The 19,893-nt window shown below is 47.4% G+C and overlaps 1 protein-coding gene across 1 annotated transcript in view; it reads left to right on the top strand.

Moving 5' to 3' along the window:
* FTO (fat mass and obesity associated) overlaps positions 1–19,893 on the top strand; it is a gene marked incomplete at its 3' end in the record, with an annotated part of 177,145 nt that overhangs the window by 108,040 nt on the left and 49,212 nt on the right. The window contains exons 5-7 of the mRNA XM_015422227.1: positions 67–210; positions 9,938–10,017; positions 13,698–13,841. Coding sequence (XP_015277713.1) covers positions 67–210; positions 9,938–10,017; positions 13,698–13,841 — 368 coding nt within the window. The remainder of the gene's footprint in view (positions 1–66; positions 211–9,937; positions 10,018–13,697; positions 13,842–19,893) is intronic.

Below are 19,893 nucleotides of genomic sequence, written 5' to 3' on the forward strand. Positions count from 1 at the left end.
CCTTCTGCAAATGAGGATGTTTCCGGCTGAATTGTTTGCTTTTCTTTCCTTGTTTCCCCCCCCCAGACTCTGCCGCTGATGTTCCTGAGGAAGAAACTTCAAATGGTAGAGACCCATCCGTCTGGCATGTTGGCTTGAAAATAGCGTGGGACATCGAGACCCCGGGGCTGGCAGTACCCCTTCGCCCAGGAGACTGCTACTTTATGCTAGGTAATATTCAAGGGGGATGCTGGCTCTTCTGGCCATTTTTATTTATTTATTATTCAAATGTATATTCTGTCCTCCCCGCAAACGGGCTCAGCACATTTTTGTTGTTGTTCAGTTGCACAGTCAAGTCCAACTCTTCGCGACCCCATGGACAAGATCCCGCCAGGCCTTCCTGTCTTCCGCCGTCCTCTGAAGTTTGCTCAGTTTCATGTTCGTTGCATCTATGACACTGTCTAACCATCTCATCCTTTGCCGTCCCCGTCTTCTTTGACCTTCAATCTTTCCCAGCATCAGGGTCTTCTCCAGTGCGTGCTCCCTTCTCATTGGGTGGCCAAAGTATTTGAGCTCCAGCTTCCGTATCTGACCTTCCAGGGAACAGTCAGGGTTGATTTCTTTTAGGATGGACTGATTGGATCTCCTTGCAGTCCGAGGGACTCTCAGCACATTAGAAGAACGTATCAAAATTTCAACCCTATAAAATGTAGATATAAACAATTTAAACAACGCAAATTAAAACGAAGTCCACTATTGATCCTCGTACGGAGGTTTCCAGCCAGCGCCATTGGTCTTTTGAGCTTCTTAACCTGGGCCGCGTGAGATGGTCGCTCCGGTTTCAGCAGGGGAGGCCGAGATTTTAGTGGACGCCCGCCGCTTCAGCCAAAGGTCTGGTGGAAACACTCTGTTTTGCAGGCCCTGCGGAATGGTAACAAAGCCCACGGGGCCCTGATCTCAGGTGGGAGCATCGTGTTCCACCAAGCCAGGCTAGTCAAGGTTAAGTGGACATCCCTTGGGCTGGGGGTCTTGATTTGCAGAGTGCAAAGCTCTCTGGGGCACATATGGGGAGAGGTGGTCCCTCAGGTATCTCGGTCCCAGGCCACGCAGGGCTTTAAAGGTTTTGCCACCTCTACAACCAGTACAATCAGAAAAGCAAACATGGCCCTGTTTAAACAGAACCTCTGTGTTCAGAGCCAGTTTGGTGTAGTGGTTAAGTGTGTGGACTCTAATCTGGGAGAACGGGGTTTGATTCCCCACTCCTCCACTTGCACCTGCTGATGTGACCTTGGGTCAGTCACAAGCTCTGGCACAGCTGTCCTTGAAAAAGAGCAGTTTCTGTCAGGGTGGCTGTTGTGGGGAGGGGAAGGGAAAGGAGTTTGTAAGCCGCTCTGAGACTCCCAAGTGAAGGGCGGGGTATAAATCCAATCTCTTCTTCTTCTTCTTCTACCTCACAGGGTGTCTGTTGTGGGGAGGGGAAGGGAAAGGAGGTTGTACGCCGCGCTGAGACTCCCAAGTAAGGTATAAAACTTCTTCTTCTTCTTCTTCTTCTTCTTCTTCTTCTTCTATTCCAGTTGCTGAGAGGACAACAGCACGGAGAAGCTTTGGCCTTAGTTCTCTGCTTAAAGACCTTCTAGGGCCTGACCACTGTGGGGAAACAGGATGCTGGACTAGATGAATTCTGAGTCTCGTTCAGTTCTTTGTACACTCTTAGTGGGAGTAGGATAGGTCTCACAGACATCCATTGTGGCACACAAAGGCACAAACGGGCACAACTTCCATTCGAATGTCCACGCGGAGCTCCTCTATTTTACTCAAATGTTCTGGACAGAGTGGAGAAGCCGATCCCTGCCGTGTGGACATCTGAGATCCAAGGATCAGCAGTTGGCGGTCAAAGGCAAAATCTGAAGTGCTACCAGTTAACCCTCCAATTGCAGGACTGGCTCGTGGAGGTTCTTGCTAGCATTCTGTGGTCCTTGCTAGCATTCCAGTTTGCAGGACTAAAGATATGTGGGAGGCCCACCTTGTGTCGCTGTGCAGTGGTTAGACCGGGATCCGGGAGGCCCAGGCTCAAAGCCCCCCTCTGCCATGGAAACTTGTTAGGTGACCTCGGCCCATCCCACAATCTCAGCCTGTCCGTCATAGGGTTGTTACGAAGATAAGATCGCGGTGAGGAGAGTGACGTAAGCTGCTTTTGGGTCCCCATTCTGGGAAAGAAACGAGCATGAATGAAGTAAATAAATGGGATCCCCTTTTCGGGGTGGCCCTCCTAAAAGATAAAATGGTGACTGGCGCCTTTTCTGCGACATCTGTTTACAGGAGGGTTTCCAGGTGCCCCCGGCCACTGGTGGGGTTTGTGGGGGCAGAGGTAACATCTTCAGGTTGGGAAACCTCCTGGGGATTTGAGTGTGAACAGGGACCTCAGTGGGGCACAATGCCGTAGAGTCCACCCTCCAAAGCATTCCTTTTCTTCAGAGGAACTGATCTCTGTAGTGTGGAGATGAGCTCTTATTCCGGGGGATCCTCGGGTCCTACCTGGAGGGTAGAAGAAGACGAGAAGAAGAGATTGGATTTATACCCCGCCCTTCACTACCCAAAGGTGCCTCAGAGCGGCTGACAATCTCCTTTCCCTTCCCCTCCCCACAACAGGCACCCTGTGAGGTGGGTGGGGCTGAGAGAGCTCTGACAGAAAGTGCTCTTTTTCAAGAACAGCTGTGCCAGAATTATGGCTCGCCCAAGGTCATCCAGCCAGGTGCAAGTGGAAGAGTGGGGAATCAAACCCGGTTCTCCCAGATTAGAGTCCGCACACTTAACCACTACACCAAACTGGCTCTCAAGGTATGCCCAGTGTTCCCTCTAAGCTGAGTTAGTGTGAGCTAGCTCACAGTTTTTTATCGCTCAGCAAGGACGGCTCCAGAGCAAACTAATTTAAGCAGCAGCCAAATCGCTCGCTCACAACTTTAATGCCAGAAGCTCACCAAGTAGAATCTTTGCTCACAAGACTCCGCAGCTTAGAGGGAGCATTGGTAGTATTCCTAGTGTATGGACCCCTAGATTTATATGCAGCTGCGTACTAGCAGAGATAGATAGCTAATTCAGATGAATGTGTTGCGATGCAGTGTATTTAACCTCAGTCATTAAACCCCAGGGTGGGACTCTTTTTAAGCTAAATATTGGAATAGCGAGCCTGTTCTCTATTCCCTGGATAGTTATTAATATTATATACTACATCTCATGCTCTGCTGGGAAGCCTATTTAAGGAGCCAGGTCAGGGAAAAAATATTATTTTGCTTTCACAACATAACAACATCCCGATCATGTTTAGATAGAATCAGAAAACACATTAAGAAATTTCTCCCCCCATTTGGGATGTGTAAATCACTCATTCTGGCCAGTACTTTATAGGGGCTCACTGTTTCAAAGCTCCGTAGTATGGGATGTTGCATATTATTTTGTGTCAGTATAAATCATGACCTCTTCACCCCTGCTACTTTCTGACTTGCTTCCCCCCCAAAAAAAACCCCACTATTTGGCAAAGTGCATTAGGGGGTTCCAACTTAAGCTCTGTTTTTCTTTTGGAAAGCTTTGAGTGAATCATGGCTCCCTGTGTGTGCACGGTGGTATTATTTTATTCTGTTCTGCTAGATGAAGTCACACAAAAATCTGGACACACACGACCCGATCAGTTAAACAAGTATAAAGCCAACAATCGTGTTAGTCTGACCCACAATCAAACAGTCATAAGACTTATAAAGAATGCTGTTTATGTATTGCAATCTAAAGCAGTACAACATGATACACAACTCAATAGAAAATCCTTGAACCAAGGTACATAATCAACGTAGTCTCCGGATAACATAACAACGTTTCAAAAAATGGATCTTCTTCAGGAGATATTGTAGTGGTGCCAAAGCTCTCAGTTTCATAAATTTTAGACAACAAGTCTTAAGAATATTAAATTCAGATAGGACGCTGATCTCAATTAAACGTTGTTATGGAATCCGGAGACGACGTTGATTATGTACCTTGGTTCAAGGATTTTCTATTGAGTTGTGTATCATGTTGTAGTGCTTTAGACTGCAATACATAAACAGCATTCTTTATAAGTCTTATGACTGTTTGATTGTGGGTCAGACTAACACGACTGTTGGCTTTATACTTGTTTAACTGCTAGATGAAGTCACATGCCCGATTTGGTAGAGGTTGAATAATATACGATCGGGTCCCCCAGATCTATTCTGTTAACAGGGGTGCTTCCCCCCAGTGCAAGAATGTTTCCCTGGCACGAGAGGTGGTTTACATGCCTCTGAAAGAATATCCAGCATAGAGAAAAAGTCTCTGGGTCCCTGTCGTTTGGCCCTGTCTCCTCGGGATGAAGGAGCCAGTCCCCTCGTCTGAGCTCCTGTAGATCCCGTCCCATCTAGCCTCCTCCAAGCCTTGCATGGCTTCCTTTCTGTCTAGGGAGGCTCATTTCATATTCTTCAGAGAGTGTGGATCTCATGCGTCGGGTCAACGTATGAGATTTTATCAATCCCGGATTCGTATACGGCGGATTTAGGAGGCCCACAGCAATGTGGTCAGAACTGGATGGCTTCTGACAGTGGAATGCAACGTTTATAGCAGACTCCCCACGTGTACTGAATCCAGAGGCAAATTTCTGCATCGTCCATCAATATTTTTAATGCACTAGTCTAAAGCAGGGGTGTCAAGCTTGAGGCCCGGGGGCCGGATCTGGCCCGTCCAGGGCTCTTATGCGGCCCGCAAGCAACTGATGCAAGGGGGGGAGTGCTGGGGGGGGAGTGGGCAGAGCCGCTCCATTGTGGCTTCAGCACAACAGAACAACCTTGTCTGTAGCAGTCAAGCAGTGTGGGAGCGTCTGCCCAGTGCTGCACTGCTGGCTCTCCAGCCCGCCTATGTGGGTTTTCCTCTGTACCCCGCTCCCAGCCCGTGGGGCCTTGCAGTGAGGACACACCAACTCGGAGCTTACCAGCTGCTGTCCGTTATGCAGTTTCTATCTCCGGTACCTGGCATTACATTTTATGGCACACATGTCCCGGTCCAACAAATTGACATTTATGTCAGATCCGGCCCTCGTAACAAATGAGTTTGACACTTCTGGTCTAAGGAAATCAGAAGTTGCCCATTTTAAAAACCACAGCCTCGGAAGGTAGGTGTTTCATTCTCAAATAATCCCGTGTTATACATGTCATAAGTGACATATTGTGGCAGATTGCTTTGGGGGATTAAAAAAAAACAAAACAACCCGACGAAAGAACCGAGGAGAATGAATAGGTTTGTGTGTTTCATTTTTCTTCCCTTTTTATCCCCCCCTTCAAGAATTCCTGAGGTCTTTTGAGCTTGGGTATATAATAAAACTCTTCTTTTTTGCACTGGGAGAAGGAGCGGAAAGGGCTGTTAATGCTGGATCAGTAAAGGTTATCTTAACGCCAGCTTCTTAATCTCTGGCCTCGATATCTTCAGGTCACTGTTAAATAACACCTGGAATTCTGACAGTGTGTGTCACGAGGGGATGATCACCGTGTTCCATAATATCAACACAATATCAAAACAACAAAACATAATATCAAAACAAAGCAGGCGACTTACAATGACCCCGTTGGGTTTTCAAGGCAAGAGACATTCAGAGGTGATGCACAGATCTGTGCCCTGTGTGACCCCTTGGCCAAATTGGAATCACACCGTCGGAGTTCAATGAGTTAGATGAATATCTGTTTATTGCAATTAAAACAGGAAATACAGGACTGAGTACCTTACAGCACTTAGCAACACCAAGCTGTGTCCTGCCTTAACCAGGAAGGGCAGAGGGTCTTACACCCCAAATGCCATCGCATATAATTTACACATTCAAGGACCTTTAACTGGTACCAAGCAGTTAACATCATAAAAGCATAATTTGACTCTAAACCTTACTATTGGTCTCTCCTGATACTGGTCATGTCTGTCAGTGATTGCATTTGTTTATCTGGTCTTCAGAACAATGGGAAACATTAGAGAACACTGGGACCCCCTCTGGCCTCGCTTGTGGAGAGCTAGCTGATAAGGACTATGATTCACATTAAACTTGGCTCTTGGCATCCTTGCAACTCCTGATTCCACCTACGAAGGCATCTTATAAAAAAAAAAATGCAATTATAAAATATGTATGTTCTGCTATAAGTTTCTCTGATCAGAAGATTCTAGGTTACATACCAAGATCTAAAATCTATTATGATTCAACTTTTAAAGGCACAGTGACAGCTGTCGATCTATATATCAAAGAAAAGAGTGTCAGAAATCACATTCAGAAATCACATTCTTTTCCCCTTGTCCTACAGAGGAGGTCTACCATTCCCTGCCTCTGAGTAACAACCCTGGTATTCCTTGGGGGTCTCCCATCCAAACACTAACCAGGGCCGACCCCGCTTAGCTTCCGACATCTGACGAGATCGGGCAAGCCTGAACTATCCCGGTGAGGGCATCAGAAATATATTTAGATGTATCTCAGGAACCCACTGAAAATTGGTCTTGTCCAGAGGTCATTTCGTAGAAAAAGAGGTGCAGGAGCTCATTAGCATAACTCATTAGCATATACCACACCCCCTGACATCACTGGAAGTGTGTCAGAAAGCAACACCCACCGCTCAGGCTCCACTGGACTGTTTTGGATTGCTAGCTATTGGGGGGGGGGGACGTGCAGATCTGTCCTCGCAGAGGAGGGAGAGCTTGTACCTGAATAAAACTTGGTCTTAAAGGTGCCACTGGACTGTTTTGGACCGGGGGGGCGGGCTCTGCAGCTTACCTGGCTGCTTCTTGCTCTGACTGAGGGCTGCTGGGAGCAGGGGGTGGGGCTTGTTGCATGTGGGCTCTTTACTGCCGGAGCTCCGCTCCTGTGTGCTCCTGCAGGAAATGACTCCTGGACTCTTGTCTATTTCCTTTCAGTTACGGAATGCTTTCTTGATAAATGAAATCTGCTCTTCGAGGGGGGGGGAGCTTGCTGAAAAGAGAAACACTTTTGCTCAATTTATTATGTGTGTGTGTTTATAAATATATATCTATCTCCTGGCCCGAAGAGGAAGAATGGGTTGAACTCTGCGGCCTCCCGTCTTCCATCAAAGAGTGTCTGCTAGAAAACATATCAGAGGCGGGCAATAAATCCGCAGCACGTGGAGCTTGACTGGGACAGCCCCATCTGCTGTGCCTTGCAGCAAGTTGTCAAGCTCGTAGCGTTCAATTGAAATCTTTCCCCCTGATCTTTCGGGGCTCGATGCGACCAGATCCGCCAGCAGATTTTACAATTGTCACTAATTTTCCCTACCGTGACTTCAAAAACACATTGAACATATACACTTTGGGGCTCTGTTCAAAGCGGGGAGGAGGAAGACTGCAGCTGTTTCCTATAGATCAAATGTCTCTCGGAGGTTAAATGCAGCTTAAGGATTAATTTAGTGGCGTCTATTTGTGTGTGCGTGTGTGTGGGGGAGAACTGAGCAAATTATACTTCAAGGATGGACCCCCCCCCCCCCAGCTCCCAAATTATTTTCATTAACCAGAAGTTTGGAGCACACGTTTATGGGACTGGCTTGCGGTCGAGGAAGCAATGGGTTAAGTGGGAAAAGCCTTCCATATGTACAGGGAGAGTCGTTCGTTCGTAGTTCCTCCTGGTTATTTGATCCACATACTTTCTGTATCTTTATTCGAGACGACTCGGGTGCTCCAGAAAGTTATTTGTTGTCGCCGGGCTTTGATCATGGAGTTTGGTGAAGCCACTACATCTTGTTCAGTTGTCTGCTAATTAATCGTGTGTGTGTTGTCCTTATGCTCAGCAGTTTTTTTGTTGTTGTCATTGTTACAGAATTATTCCTTATTAGGGGCAATTCGCACTCTCTGGCGGCCGGCATCCCCCCCCCCCCCCCCTCTTCCAGTAGCAAGAAGAGCTGAGCTAGATCGGGAAGGCCATCTAATTCTCCCTTCCTGTGGCCAACAGTGCAGAATCCATGAGCAGGCGTGAAGGCGAGAGCTCTTCCATCTTCTTTTGTCCCCAGCAGCTGGTATTCAGAGGTAAAGGTAAAGGTTTCCCTTGCTCGAAAGCCAGTCGAATCCGACTCTAGGGATGCGGTGCTCATCTCTGTTTCCAAGCCGAAGAGCCAGCGATGTCCGAAGACATTTCCGTGGTCATGTGGCCGGCATGTACAAGCTCTCCCTCCTCTGTGAGGGCAGATCTGCACATTCCCCCCCCCCCAATAGCTAGCAATCCAAAACAGTCCAGTGGAGCCCGAGCGGTGGGTGTTGCCTTCTGACACACTTGGCCTGGGCTGCGGTGGCTCAAGTGGTTAAGACGCTGAACTGCAGACCGGAAGGTCGGTAGTTCGGCAGTTCGAGGCCCAAGTGCTGCATGACGGAGTCAGCTCCCATCTCTGGCCCCAGCTCCTGCCAACCTAGCCGTTCGAAAGCAAGACATCGCAAGTAGATAAATAGGTACCGCTTCGATGGGAAGGTAACAGCGCTCTGTGTGCCTCGGCGTCTAGTCATGCTAGTCTAGCCACATGACCACGGAAACATCTTCGGACAGCGCTGGCTCTTCGGCTTGGAAACGGAGATGAGCACCGCATCCCTAGAGTCGGATCCGACTGGCTTTCGAGCAAGGGAAAACTTTACCTTTACCTTTACTATGACTTGGCCTGGCAACCAATATGCCTCCTTTCCCAGAGTGTTCAAGAGAATCGGGGGGTGTTTTCCCTTTCTCTTTTCCCAGTTTGGGTGCCCTACCTTCCTTCCACCCTCTTGCCTAACTCTTTCTACCTTGTCAAGAATTACTTGCTGTCGAAATACAAAGGATAAGCAGAGACATAAAAATACAACAGGATGAGGCAACGGAGGGACACGGCAAAAGGAAGATTATCTCACTAAATCCCAATGAGTTTTATAGCTCAAACGTTAGAAACGTGTTAATATGTGAAAAAGAGATCCCGATGAATCACGGATACTAGACCAGTATCTGTCTGTGATCGCGAGGGTAGCCGAAGATTGTTTAAAAATCCAGTGTGGTCTTAGACGAAAGAGATTCATAACGTGGGTTTAACCCTAATGAAAACCTTCTCCAGGACTGGTGTAGTGAGATAATATTATGCCGTGCTTGATGTTAAATATCTAAAGAAAAATTAACAAGACAGAATACTGAGATTAAAGAAAGAACGATGCAGAGAAAGGGGGAAATAAAGGAGAAGCGCCAAATGCTTTTATCGTAATTGGGCAAATGGGTTCATTCTCTGTCCCGCTTTGTTTTGAACCTCCCAGGAGAGACAGCCAGGAAGTATTGCTAGACCCGGCAGTGACACTGTAGTGAACAGTTAGAGGAAACCTTTGTTATATATCACAGACTGGGGAGGATACAACGGTGGGAGGAGCCAAGAGGCAGGAACAGACAATGCCTCCATTCAGGGTTCTATGTGCATTCCAGACAGACAGGTTTTGCTTCTTCATTAGGTGGCCTTTCTTCCTTTCATTGAGAGTTCAGCTCCAGGCATGTAACATTGGATCAAAACAATGGGGTGGATCCACGTCACCATGCCTCCCACGGGGCGAGCTCTTCGGCTTTTAGAGTGGTTCTTTCCACTTACGGAAGGACTCTTTTGGAACTGGAAGACCACCTTTAGAATCCAACCCCACCATCCTTTGCATGGGGGCCGCAGTCAGTGTTCCCTCTAAGCTGAGTTAGTGTGAGCTAGCTCATAGTTTTTTAGCCTCCGGCTCACAGATTTCTGTCTTAGCTCAGGAAGGGATGGCTCCAGAGCAAACTGATTTATGCAGCAACCAACTCACTCGCTCACAGCTTTAATGCCAGTAGCTCACAAAGTAGAATTTTTGCTCACAAGATTCCACAGTTTAGAGGGAACATTGGCCGCAGTAGACTATATACGTATTTTTCACACTTCTTTTTTTCCCATAATTTTGTCCCCAGATGACCAGAATATGACCCACCAGCACTGTGTACTTGCAGGCCTGTGTCCAAGATTCAGTTCTACCCATAGAGTAGCAGAGGTGAGTACGAAGATGGGTCTTCTTTTAAAGTTTATTATTTATTTATTTATTTGGATTTCTACCCCACCCCCCTAGCCAAAGCCAGCTCAGGTTATTTGTTACTTGATGGTAGCCCAATAACAATTACTGTTGTTATCATCCACTGGTATCTTCACAACCACCCCTCCCTTAGCATCTGCAATGAAATGTCTTGAAGGAAGCATTACATTATTTAGTTACAGCTAAAAAAATCCCTTGCCTTCCCTCCGATTTGCTGCTAGTTCCAATTCTACTTGGAGGAGGGAGGTCCACATCCTCCCTTGATTAGAGTAATAGAGTCATCATTAGGCTTTCTTTTCCCTACTAGTTCCTTTGCCTGTCAAATCCTTGGCAAATCTATACCACGGTCTTACTATGACCCTTTTCAAACTGCCTTTGTATTCCGTTCTAGTAACTGGCAGCTAATGGATTTTCTCTGTCATTTCAGACAGACCTGTTTTAGTAACAGGCCGCTAGTGGAATTTATTTACCTGTTCATACAAACCTGCTTGCATCAGGGTAGCAAAGTGTGGTTGAGCCACTTTTGAGGGAAATGGCCTTTTCCTGTTTTCAACCCCTTTGTTACGCTTCTGAATCACTGTGGCGTGCTGTTTAAAATGTCCAGAGCACTTCCTACGGTGCCACTTTCCCCCCACCCTGTTTGGCCATGCAGTCTTCTCTGGGCTTTTTTTTAACATTCTAAAATGAGAGCTATAGCTTCAATGCTGAAAAGGCCTCGTCTCATGTGACCACCAAACAAGCTTCTTTGATTGGTGGAACAGTCAAGGGGGGCTCTCCCTGCAATCTTTATTTCCTGAGCAGTACATGTATCGGAGAAGATGACCCTTTAGATCAGGGGTGTCAAACATGTGGCTTGGGGGCCGAATCAGGCCCATGGAGGGCTTTTATCAGGCCCGCAGTGGAACTGGCTGTCTACCTAACTGGCAGCTTCCACACACTATTCAAGTGTTGCTGCAAGTAGAGTGTATTGCAGTAGGTCCAGTTTAGACGTAACTAATCATGGAGTTCCTGCCAACCTAGCAGTTTGAAAGCAAGAAATTGCAAGTAGATAAATAGGTACCACTTCGGTGGGAAGGGAACAGCGTTCTGTGCGCCTTGGTGTTTAGTCATGCCGGCCACATGACCACGGAAATGTCTTCGGACAGCGCTGGCTCTTCGGCTTGGAATCAGAGATGAGCACCGCAACCCTAGAGTCGGACTCGACTGGCTTTCGAGCAAAGGAAGCCTTTACCTTTTTAAATCATGGAGTACTGGCTAGAACTGACTGAACCAGGAATGGGTGCAGTCGATGCACCAGCCAAAGCTGGGCAAAAGTGCTCCGAGCCACTGCAGCCGCTTGGTTCATGTGCTCAAAGGTGCTATAGGTCCCGGTCACATGGGCCGGAAAATGCGGGGGGGGGGAGCGTGGCTGTTAGCCCCAGAGCAAAGTAACACGCAGCAGCCCGATCGCATGTCCCGCCAAGGTCCCGTGGTTAGGCCATTAGGTGCCGATCACACGGCTATCCTGCAGCGCGGCAAAGAAGCGGCGAGGCGCGATCACACCGGCAATCGCTAGGCGCCGCTTCCGCGGCAAACGGGAATTTTTTTCTCGCCGAGGTTTGCGCATGCGGATGATCGTTTGTGTGCATCCTGTGGAGATTTACAAAAAAACCCCGGTTTGCGACGGGACATGGACGGGCAGCGGATGCCACGGGATTCATGTGGAAATGCGATCAGATGCCCGCTTGTGCCCCACGTTTTCTGGAAACTAGTACCTCGTATGTGGTAGTTTCTTACTCCGCATCTTTGGCGAGAAGCCACGGGTTAGCCACGGGTGTGCTACGCCTCCCAGATATTCCGATGTGATCGCGCTCGGAAAATCCACGGGACGAATGTGCCTTCAGAACAGCAAATGCTCCGTGTGAACGGGGCCATACAAATGCTGTGACCTCCCCTGCCCCCCCCAAGTGTGCTAAATGTCACTTAAAAGGTTCTTTGTTTGCAGTCTGGTACTGTGTTGTTCCGTTATTAAAATGCACATTTACTTCCAGAGTCACACTGTTCAAGGAAAAACAAAAAGCTTCCTCTATAGAAGCCTCTCTTTTGTTTTTATAAACCTTTGCGACCTCACGTTACATCGTATGGAAATTCTCGATACAAAGAATTAGAACATTAAGGGGTCCTTTCTCAAGGGTGTTCTCGGGGACTGAACGGCACTTATAAATATTAAACTGAGGAAAATAATTCTGATAGAGACACAGCCTTGTGCCCCGAAAAGGAAAGGGGGGGAAAAAAGGGGCCATTTTATGTTTTTGTTCTTTCAGTAGCGAAGGAACTTTGGTTGAAAAAGCAGAGGGAAGAACCAACGGGGTCTGTACATGTGTGTCCTCTTCAGTTGGAATATATTTTGAAACACACGGATCTTCTTTGAGCCGGTTCTTATTTGCTCACATATCAGTGAAGAACCTCAGGCACAGCAGAGTTCGGAATGTTCTAGAAAGCACCTTTGGGGCTCTGGGAAAGAGGCAGTGGCCTTTCTCAGCCATGATGTTTGTAATTCCTACTACAGTTTAAATCCACTATTACACCAGTGTATTGATGATAGGAAGGAGAAGGTCAGAGAAGGATTTGCCTGTTGTGCTACAATGTCTTTGAAGACTGTGCCTCCTTAAGTCATTCTCAGTAGTGCAGTCTGATGGGTGGGAGTCATAAGAGGGTCAGTGGTTTGAAGTGATTCTTCGCCGGGAGTGGGGGGCTCCCGGCCGGTGTCGGGTGTGTGTGCTTCACCCGGAAGTGACGCAGGCACGCTGGGCATGCTGGGGGCGGGGCCACCATAGGGTTTTCCCTTGTATGGCCGTGGCCTCACCCCCAGCGTGCCCAGCGTGCCTGTGTCACTTCCAGGTGACGCGCACGCCGGGGCAGAGTTCCCCCCGGGGCCCAATTCCACGGCGGCGGAAATTGGGCCTCCGAAGCGGGGGTTTACCCGCCACCCGCCCCCACTTGGCAGTCCGACCTGGGTTCGACTCCTCAGTAGCCATGGTTTTCACTGGATGACCTTGGGCCACTTACTCTCAGCCTGAAAGAGCAAGAGTAAGAGTAACAAAATATGTGGCAGGGTATGAGCTTTCTTGAGTCACCGCTCATTTCTTCAAATCCAGCTAGGATTGTGTGATTGGATTTAGGTGAGATATGCAATCCAGCAGTCTCTCTTTCTAATCTCCCTTCGAGTTTCCTTTGTAAGAGAACTGCTACTTTTAGGTCACCAGCTGAATGTCCTGCAATTGATAATGAAGCTCAGGACAGTGTATCCACCTGGACTGAATCGAGACCTAGGTTTCCTGTCTTGTTTCTAATGCTGATTTCTTCACATCTATTATCCCTTTGCATAGCTCACCTAAATCCAATCCTGCCTGCTGTTGTTATTTATTTATTATTTTCTATTTACATCCCACCTTGCCTGCACAGGCAATTGCTGTATAGTGATCCGGTGACATCTTTGAAAACGTAATGAAAATACATTTGCTCACAGTATGCCAACCTGCTTGTAATCTGATTACCCCGTTCACATTCTCCGTTACAAGGCATAACATTTTGTTTGTATGGCTTTTAAAAAAAGTAAATGTTCCGTCTTTGTCCACTGATATCTTTGGGATATGTTTCAGTGCTCCAAAGGGACGCTGCACTACATTTTGGGCCAATGCAACAAAGCGCTCCAGAACCTACAAACCGACACCGATTTGAAGGGCAGGTCTTTGCAATCTCTGGATGTCGCAGTCATAAAACGAGCGGAGGAAATTCATAATGAGGTGAGGAGGGGGTTTATGTTGACAGGAAAACTCTGGGGGTTGCATGGAACAGGCTTTCCGTACATGGCGTTGTTAGCCAAAGGGCCACAGGTCTGCAGCAGAGCGTATGGATGCTTGCAGAAGGTTCTATGCAATAGCGTGTGTGTGGAAAGTGACATCAAGTTGCAGCTTGCTTATGGTGACCCGTGGGGTTTTCCAGGCAAGAAATGTTAACATAGAAATAGAAGAGAAGCCATGCTGGATCAGGCCAATGGCCCATCCAGTCCGACACTCTGTGCCACACAGTGGCCAAAAACACCAGGTACCATCAGGAGGTGTAATAATTGTAACAATATGATTGTTTTATCTTGTTTTTATCTGGGTTTATGTGTTTAATGTATCTCGGCACATAGTGCCGCTAAATGTAAGCCGCCCTGAGCCCGTTTGCAGGGAGGGCGGGATAGAAATCTAATAAAATAAAAGGAGGTCCAGCGGTAGGTCCAGAACTCCAGAAGCCCTCCCACTGCTGCCGCCAAGCACCAAGAATACAGAGCATCACTGCCCAATAGTGTTCCCTCTATACCTTGTGGCTAATAGCCACTGATGGACCTCTGCTCCATATGTTTATCCAATCCCCTCTTGAAGCTATGCTTGTAGCTGCCACCGCTTCCTGCAGCAGTGAATTCTGAGTGTTAATTACGCTTTAGGTGAAGAAGTGCTTCCTTTTATCCATTCTAAAGCTACTGCTCATTGATTTCATTGAGCGCCCATGAGTTCTTGTAGTATGAGAAAGGGAGGAAAGTACTTCTTTCTCTATCTTCTCCAGCCCATGCATAAATGTGTAGACCTCTATCATGTCTCACCTCAGTCATCTCCATCTCCTTAATCATTTTAGTTGCCCTTTTTTTTGCATCTTTTCCAATGCTGTAATATCTTGTACACTGTATTCATTCATTCATTCATTCATTCATTCATTCATTCATTCATTCATTCATTCATTCATTCATTCATTCATTCATTCATTCATTCATTCATTCATTCATTCATTCATTCATTCATTCATTCATTCATTCATTCAGAGTTGCTGCATGACGGAGTGAGCTCCAGTCTCTAGTTCCAGCTCCTGCCAACCTATCAGTTCGAAAGCAAGAAATTGCAAGTAGATAAATAGGTACCACTTCAGTGGGAAGGTAACAGCGTTCCGTGCGCCTTGGTGTTTAGTCATGCTGGCCACATGACCACGGAAACGTCTTCAGACAGCGCTGGCTCTTCGGCTTTGAAACGGAGATGAGCACCGCAACCCTAGAGTCGGATTCGACTGGCTTTCGAGCAAGGGAACCTTTACCTTTATATAAAACATTGTGTCGTAAAATTAAAATCTAAGATTCCATACATATTTAGTACAATCAAAATAGTACTATCTAAAATTTTGTACCTTAAGAACTTCGGTAAGAAACTTGGCAACATCATTAGCGATCTCAGGGATCGAATCATTCAAGAGAAGCTGACATTTTAACTTGTTACTCAAATAACTTTTTGGATGAAGCCAAGTTAGAAGGAATTTTCTGCGAGGTAGCTCATACAGGGGGCATTTGGCAATTATATGCTCAATCGTGTCCAGGGAATTAAGTTCATAGGGGCACAACCGTTCTTGTCTTGGGATTTGATGATATCTGCCATAGAGTATTTTAGAGGGAAATGCGTTAACTAGGGCTATTTTTGGGCAGGAACGCACAGGAACGGAGTTCCGGCTGGCTTCAAGTTGGCCACCCCCACTACAGCCAAAACCTCTGCATGCGTGGCTACAGAGGGAAGGCCTGGAGAGCAAACCTCCCCCTGGCCAGTCTGAGGCGGGCAGGCCGGGGGGGGCTGGAAGGATCGGAGAGGCATTTAAATGCCTCCCCATGGCTTCCCCGGCCTGTCTAAGGACCACGGGGTGCCTGGGCAAGCCAAGAGAATGCATGGGGGTGTGGCCTAATATGCCAATGAGCTGTGCTTTCAAGGGTGTGGCCTAATATGCTAATTAGCTTCTGCTGTTAGGTGTGGCCTATTATGCTAATGAGTTCCTGCTGGGATTTTTCTACAAAAAAAGCCCTGGCCGTTAACCCTGGTCAGAGAAAAGCTCTGCGAGGAAGAGGGATGTCGAGATTATAGAAATATTGGGGCATCTTGCCTAAATGGTTAGAGAGGCTGAGCATGGCAGGTGAACAGATATGAGGTTGGGTAGGGTGCAGGGGTCGTTTCGTAGAAAAAGAGCTAGGGGAACTCATTAGCATAACTCATTAGCATTTGCCACACCCCCTGACATCACTGGAAGTGTGTCATAAGGCCACACCCCCTGACATCACCGGAAGTGTGTCATAAGGCCACACACCCCGCCCCCAATGGTCCCGGCCGCCGGAAGCAACTTACCCTCCCTCTTCTCCTGCCTCCTCCTGGCTGAATGAGGGCCGGAAGCAGGGGGCGGCCGGAAGCAAGGGGCGGGGCTTCGTCATGTGCCCCACCCTCGTACCTCACCCGGGGGAACTGCCCCCTCGAAATGACCTCTGGTAGGGTGTAACTTTTGCAGATCAATATCTAAGAGTCGTTGTTTGATTAGTTTAAAAATATGAGGCTCATTGGTTAGGGTTAGGTCTTCAAGAGGAACGCCCAGTTGACTTAATTTAGATATAATTATGGGATCCCCGGAGGAATTATGCAGTTCTTTTTGCAAAATGGATTCCAAATGAGGTCACACCGTAGATTTATACAGGGGCATTATGATACTGGCTGATTTGTTTCCAATCCCCTTCCTGATAATCCCCAGCGTAGCATGTTCAGAGGTGGGTTGCCATTGTCTGCCTCTGCGTAGCAACCCTGGGCTTCCTTGATGGTCTCCTATCCAAGTACTAACTAGGGCTGACCCTGCTTGGCTTCCGAGATCAGAAGAGATCAGGCTAGCCTGGGCAGTCCAGATCAGGGCATTGTTTAAGGTATATAGGTGGGTATCATAGGTAAGCCCCATTTATTATCGAGACCTGCCGGGTCAAACGCAGCTGGTGGGACCCCTCTCATAAGAACATAAGAGAAGCCAATGCTGGATCAGGCCAATGGCCCATCTAGTCCAACACTCTGTCACACGGTGGCCAAAAATACCAGGTGCCATCAGGAGGTCCACCAGTGGGGCCACGACACTAGAAGCCCTCCCACTGTTGCCCCCCCCCAAGCACCAAGAAGACAGAGCATCCCTTGCCCCAGACTGAGAGTTCCTGTTTATTTGTCGTTGTTCAGTCGCACAATCGAGTCCGACTCTTCGCGACCCCATGGACCAGGTCACGCCAGGCCTTCCGGTCTTCCGCCGTCCTCTGAAGTTTGCTCAACTTCATGTTCGTTGCATCTATGACACTGTCTAACCATCTCATCCTTTGCCGTCCCCGTCTTCCTTGACCTTCAGTCTTTCCCAGCATCAGGGTCTTCTCCAGGGAGTGCTCCCTTCTCATTTGGTGGCCAAAGTATTTGAGCTTCAGTTTCATTATCTGGCCTTCCAGGGAACAGTCAGGGGTGATTTCTTTCAGGGTTGACTGATTTGATCTTCTTGCAGTCGAAGGGACTCTCAAGAGTCTTCTCCAGCACCATAGTTCAAAAGAATCTATTCTTCGGTGCTCGGCCTTCTTGTCTATACTTTGTGGCTAATAGCCACGGATGGACCTCTCTCAAGTCCCTAGTGAGCCAGAAGACATAATTTGGGGGCACCTACATGACTCGATAGGACTTCTGTTTTGGCTCCCTGTGAGTACTGTGCAGGGCTTGTCAGATACCTGGAGGGGGTCCCAAGACACGTAGCTGCAGACCCGCCCCAGTTTTGCCTTCTGAGGCCTAACCACCTTGCGTTTGGATAATTGCTGCTACATTTTCTGCACACACCCCCAGTGTACATTTCCCCCATGTGTTTCAATTTGTACTGCAGCCCTATTAGACTGGATCTCATCCGCATGCGAAAAGGGAGTCGCCCATGTGCTGGCCTCTTGGTTCCCTTTGCGAATGTTAGCATTGGGATTAATTCCATACGACAGCATTTCCCCCCCCTTCCCCTTAGCAAGTCCTTTTTCTGCCACACATGTGGGCAACTTATCTGTGGTTTACATTGCTGTGGAGACACATTTCTTTACCAAACCCTGCTGTAAACGGGAAGCATAGACATCTGCAGCGCTAATGCAGGTCTTTGATTCCCGTTTTTTTGAAAAAGAAAAAGAAAAGAGAGGAAGACCGCATGCTTTTTGTACACTAATTATAGGGTAACTTTGGGTAGGTTCATGGCCTAATACAACTGGTATGTTCCTAATCTGCGAAGCATGTGTTTGAAGACAACCTCGATTTTATATCCTAAATCCTGGATTTAACGCGGTGATTCCAGAAGACTACTTTTTTCTTTTTTTTTTTGAAGTGCAGGGACTTCTGATGATTAAAAACAAGGGAAACGGTGATCGCGAATGCAGATATTGGCAAATGTCTTGGTGTTGTCTCTCTCCTCCGTAAATGAGTTAAGTCTCCCGCGCGTGATGGACTAAAACAATGTCCCTGTTAAATGGCAACAGATTAAAAATAAATGAAAGTACTTTCAAGTATTGCGGAAACAAATGCCGTCTTAGGAGGCTTCCCTTTCTCCAGCTCTGCTTTCCCGCAGCTGAGCAGGGAATTGAACCTGATTATCCCAAAGCCTAGCCCTGGGGTCCCGAACCTTTTGAAGCCTGCAAGCCCCTTTGGAATTCTGGCGTCAGGTATTGTGTTGGGCGCAATAACAAAATGTCTGCCGAGAGGAGGTGGAGCCAACCATAAAATGTCAGGGAGCGAGGCGATATATATAACTCTAATAATACCGCTTCAGCATTTCAGGCTGAAACTCTGTTGAACAGGATGCGTTTTAGGGAGATTCCAAGATGGCGCCAACCAAGCAGCAGCTTTTGTGCGTTCTCCAGTAAGGAGAGAAATAAGGAATCAACTATCTCCTATTATATTACTGCCTATTACTTCTATTTATCCAGTAATAATGAACTGTTTTCTGCAGTTCTGATGAACTTTTTATGACAGGATGCCTTTTAATATTCACAGCCGATGGCTCCCTAGCCCCGCCCACTTCGTAAAAGCACTTGGCGGGTGCCACCGAAAGTATCGGGCCCATGGCAGCCATGCGCACCAAGTTGGGGACGCCTGGCCTGGCCTAGGCTGACCCTGGAACGGCTGTGCCCAGGATCCAAGCATCCTTTGTTTGTTCTATTAACGAAAATTGTATCCCACCTTCTGTGCCCAATCAGGGCCACCAACGCCGCTAATGATTAAAAGAGAGGCCCTGCTGAGTGACCTTGGGCCAGTCATAGTTTCTCTCTCAGAACCCTCTCAGCCCCACCTGCCTCACAAGGTGTCTGTTGTACGGACAGGAAGGGAAGGCAATCGTAAGCCACTTTGATACCCCTTTGGATACAGAAAAGCAGGGTATTAAAAAAACAACTCTTCTTCTAAAACCATATCGATAAGGTAAAAACAGCGCAAGAACAGATTACAAATATTATCATTAAAATGTTAAACTATTAAAATATAAGTTTCATTATTTGCCCTTGCTGCAAAGAATATACATTCCAAGGGGGCAATGGGAAGAGGCACTATCTAGGTCAGGGGTGTCAAACATGCAGCCCGGGGGCTGGATGATGCCCCCGGAGGGCTTCTATCAGGCCCACAGTGGAACGGGCTGTCTTCTGCTGCTTCTTCCAGTTCTGCTGCTGCTGCGTCTTTGTAGGTTTGCAGCTTACAGATACACACCTGAACAACGTACTCGAGATTGCAACAGCACAGACATTTTGCTGCGATAATTCAAAGCAGGAGGTGTCAGTTATCAGACACTGTTAAATAAACAAAATATTGCAAGAGTGCTAATGTTTTAAGCATGTTTTTATTTTAAGTAAAAAAACAAAAAATCTTTATGTTTGTGTCCTTTTTAAAGTCTATATCTCCGCTACCTGGCATTACATTTTATGACACACATGGCCCGGCCCAACAAGCTCTCATTTATGTCAGATCCAGCCCTCATAACAAATGAGTT

The sequence above is a fragment of the Gekko japonicus genome, unplaced genomic scaffold, assembly GCF_001447785.1.
Source record: "Gekko japonicus isolate JY-2015 unplaced genomic scaffold, Gekko_japonicus_V1.1 scaffold1051, whole genome shotgun sequence".
NCBI classification, from domain to species: Eukaryota; Metazoa; Chordata; class Lepidosauria; order Squamata; family Gekkonidae; genus Gekko; species Gekko japonicus.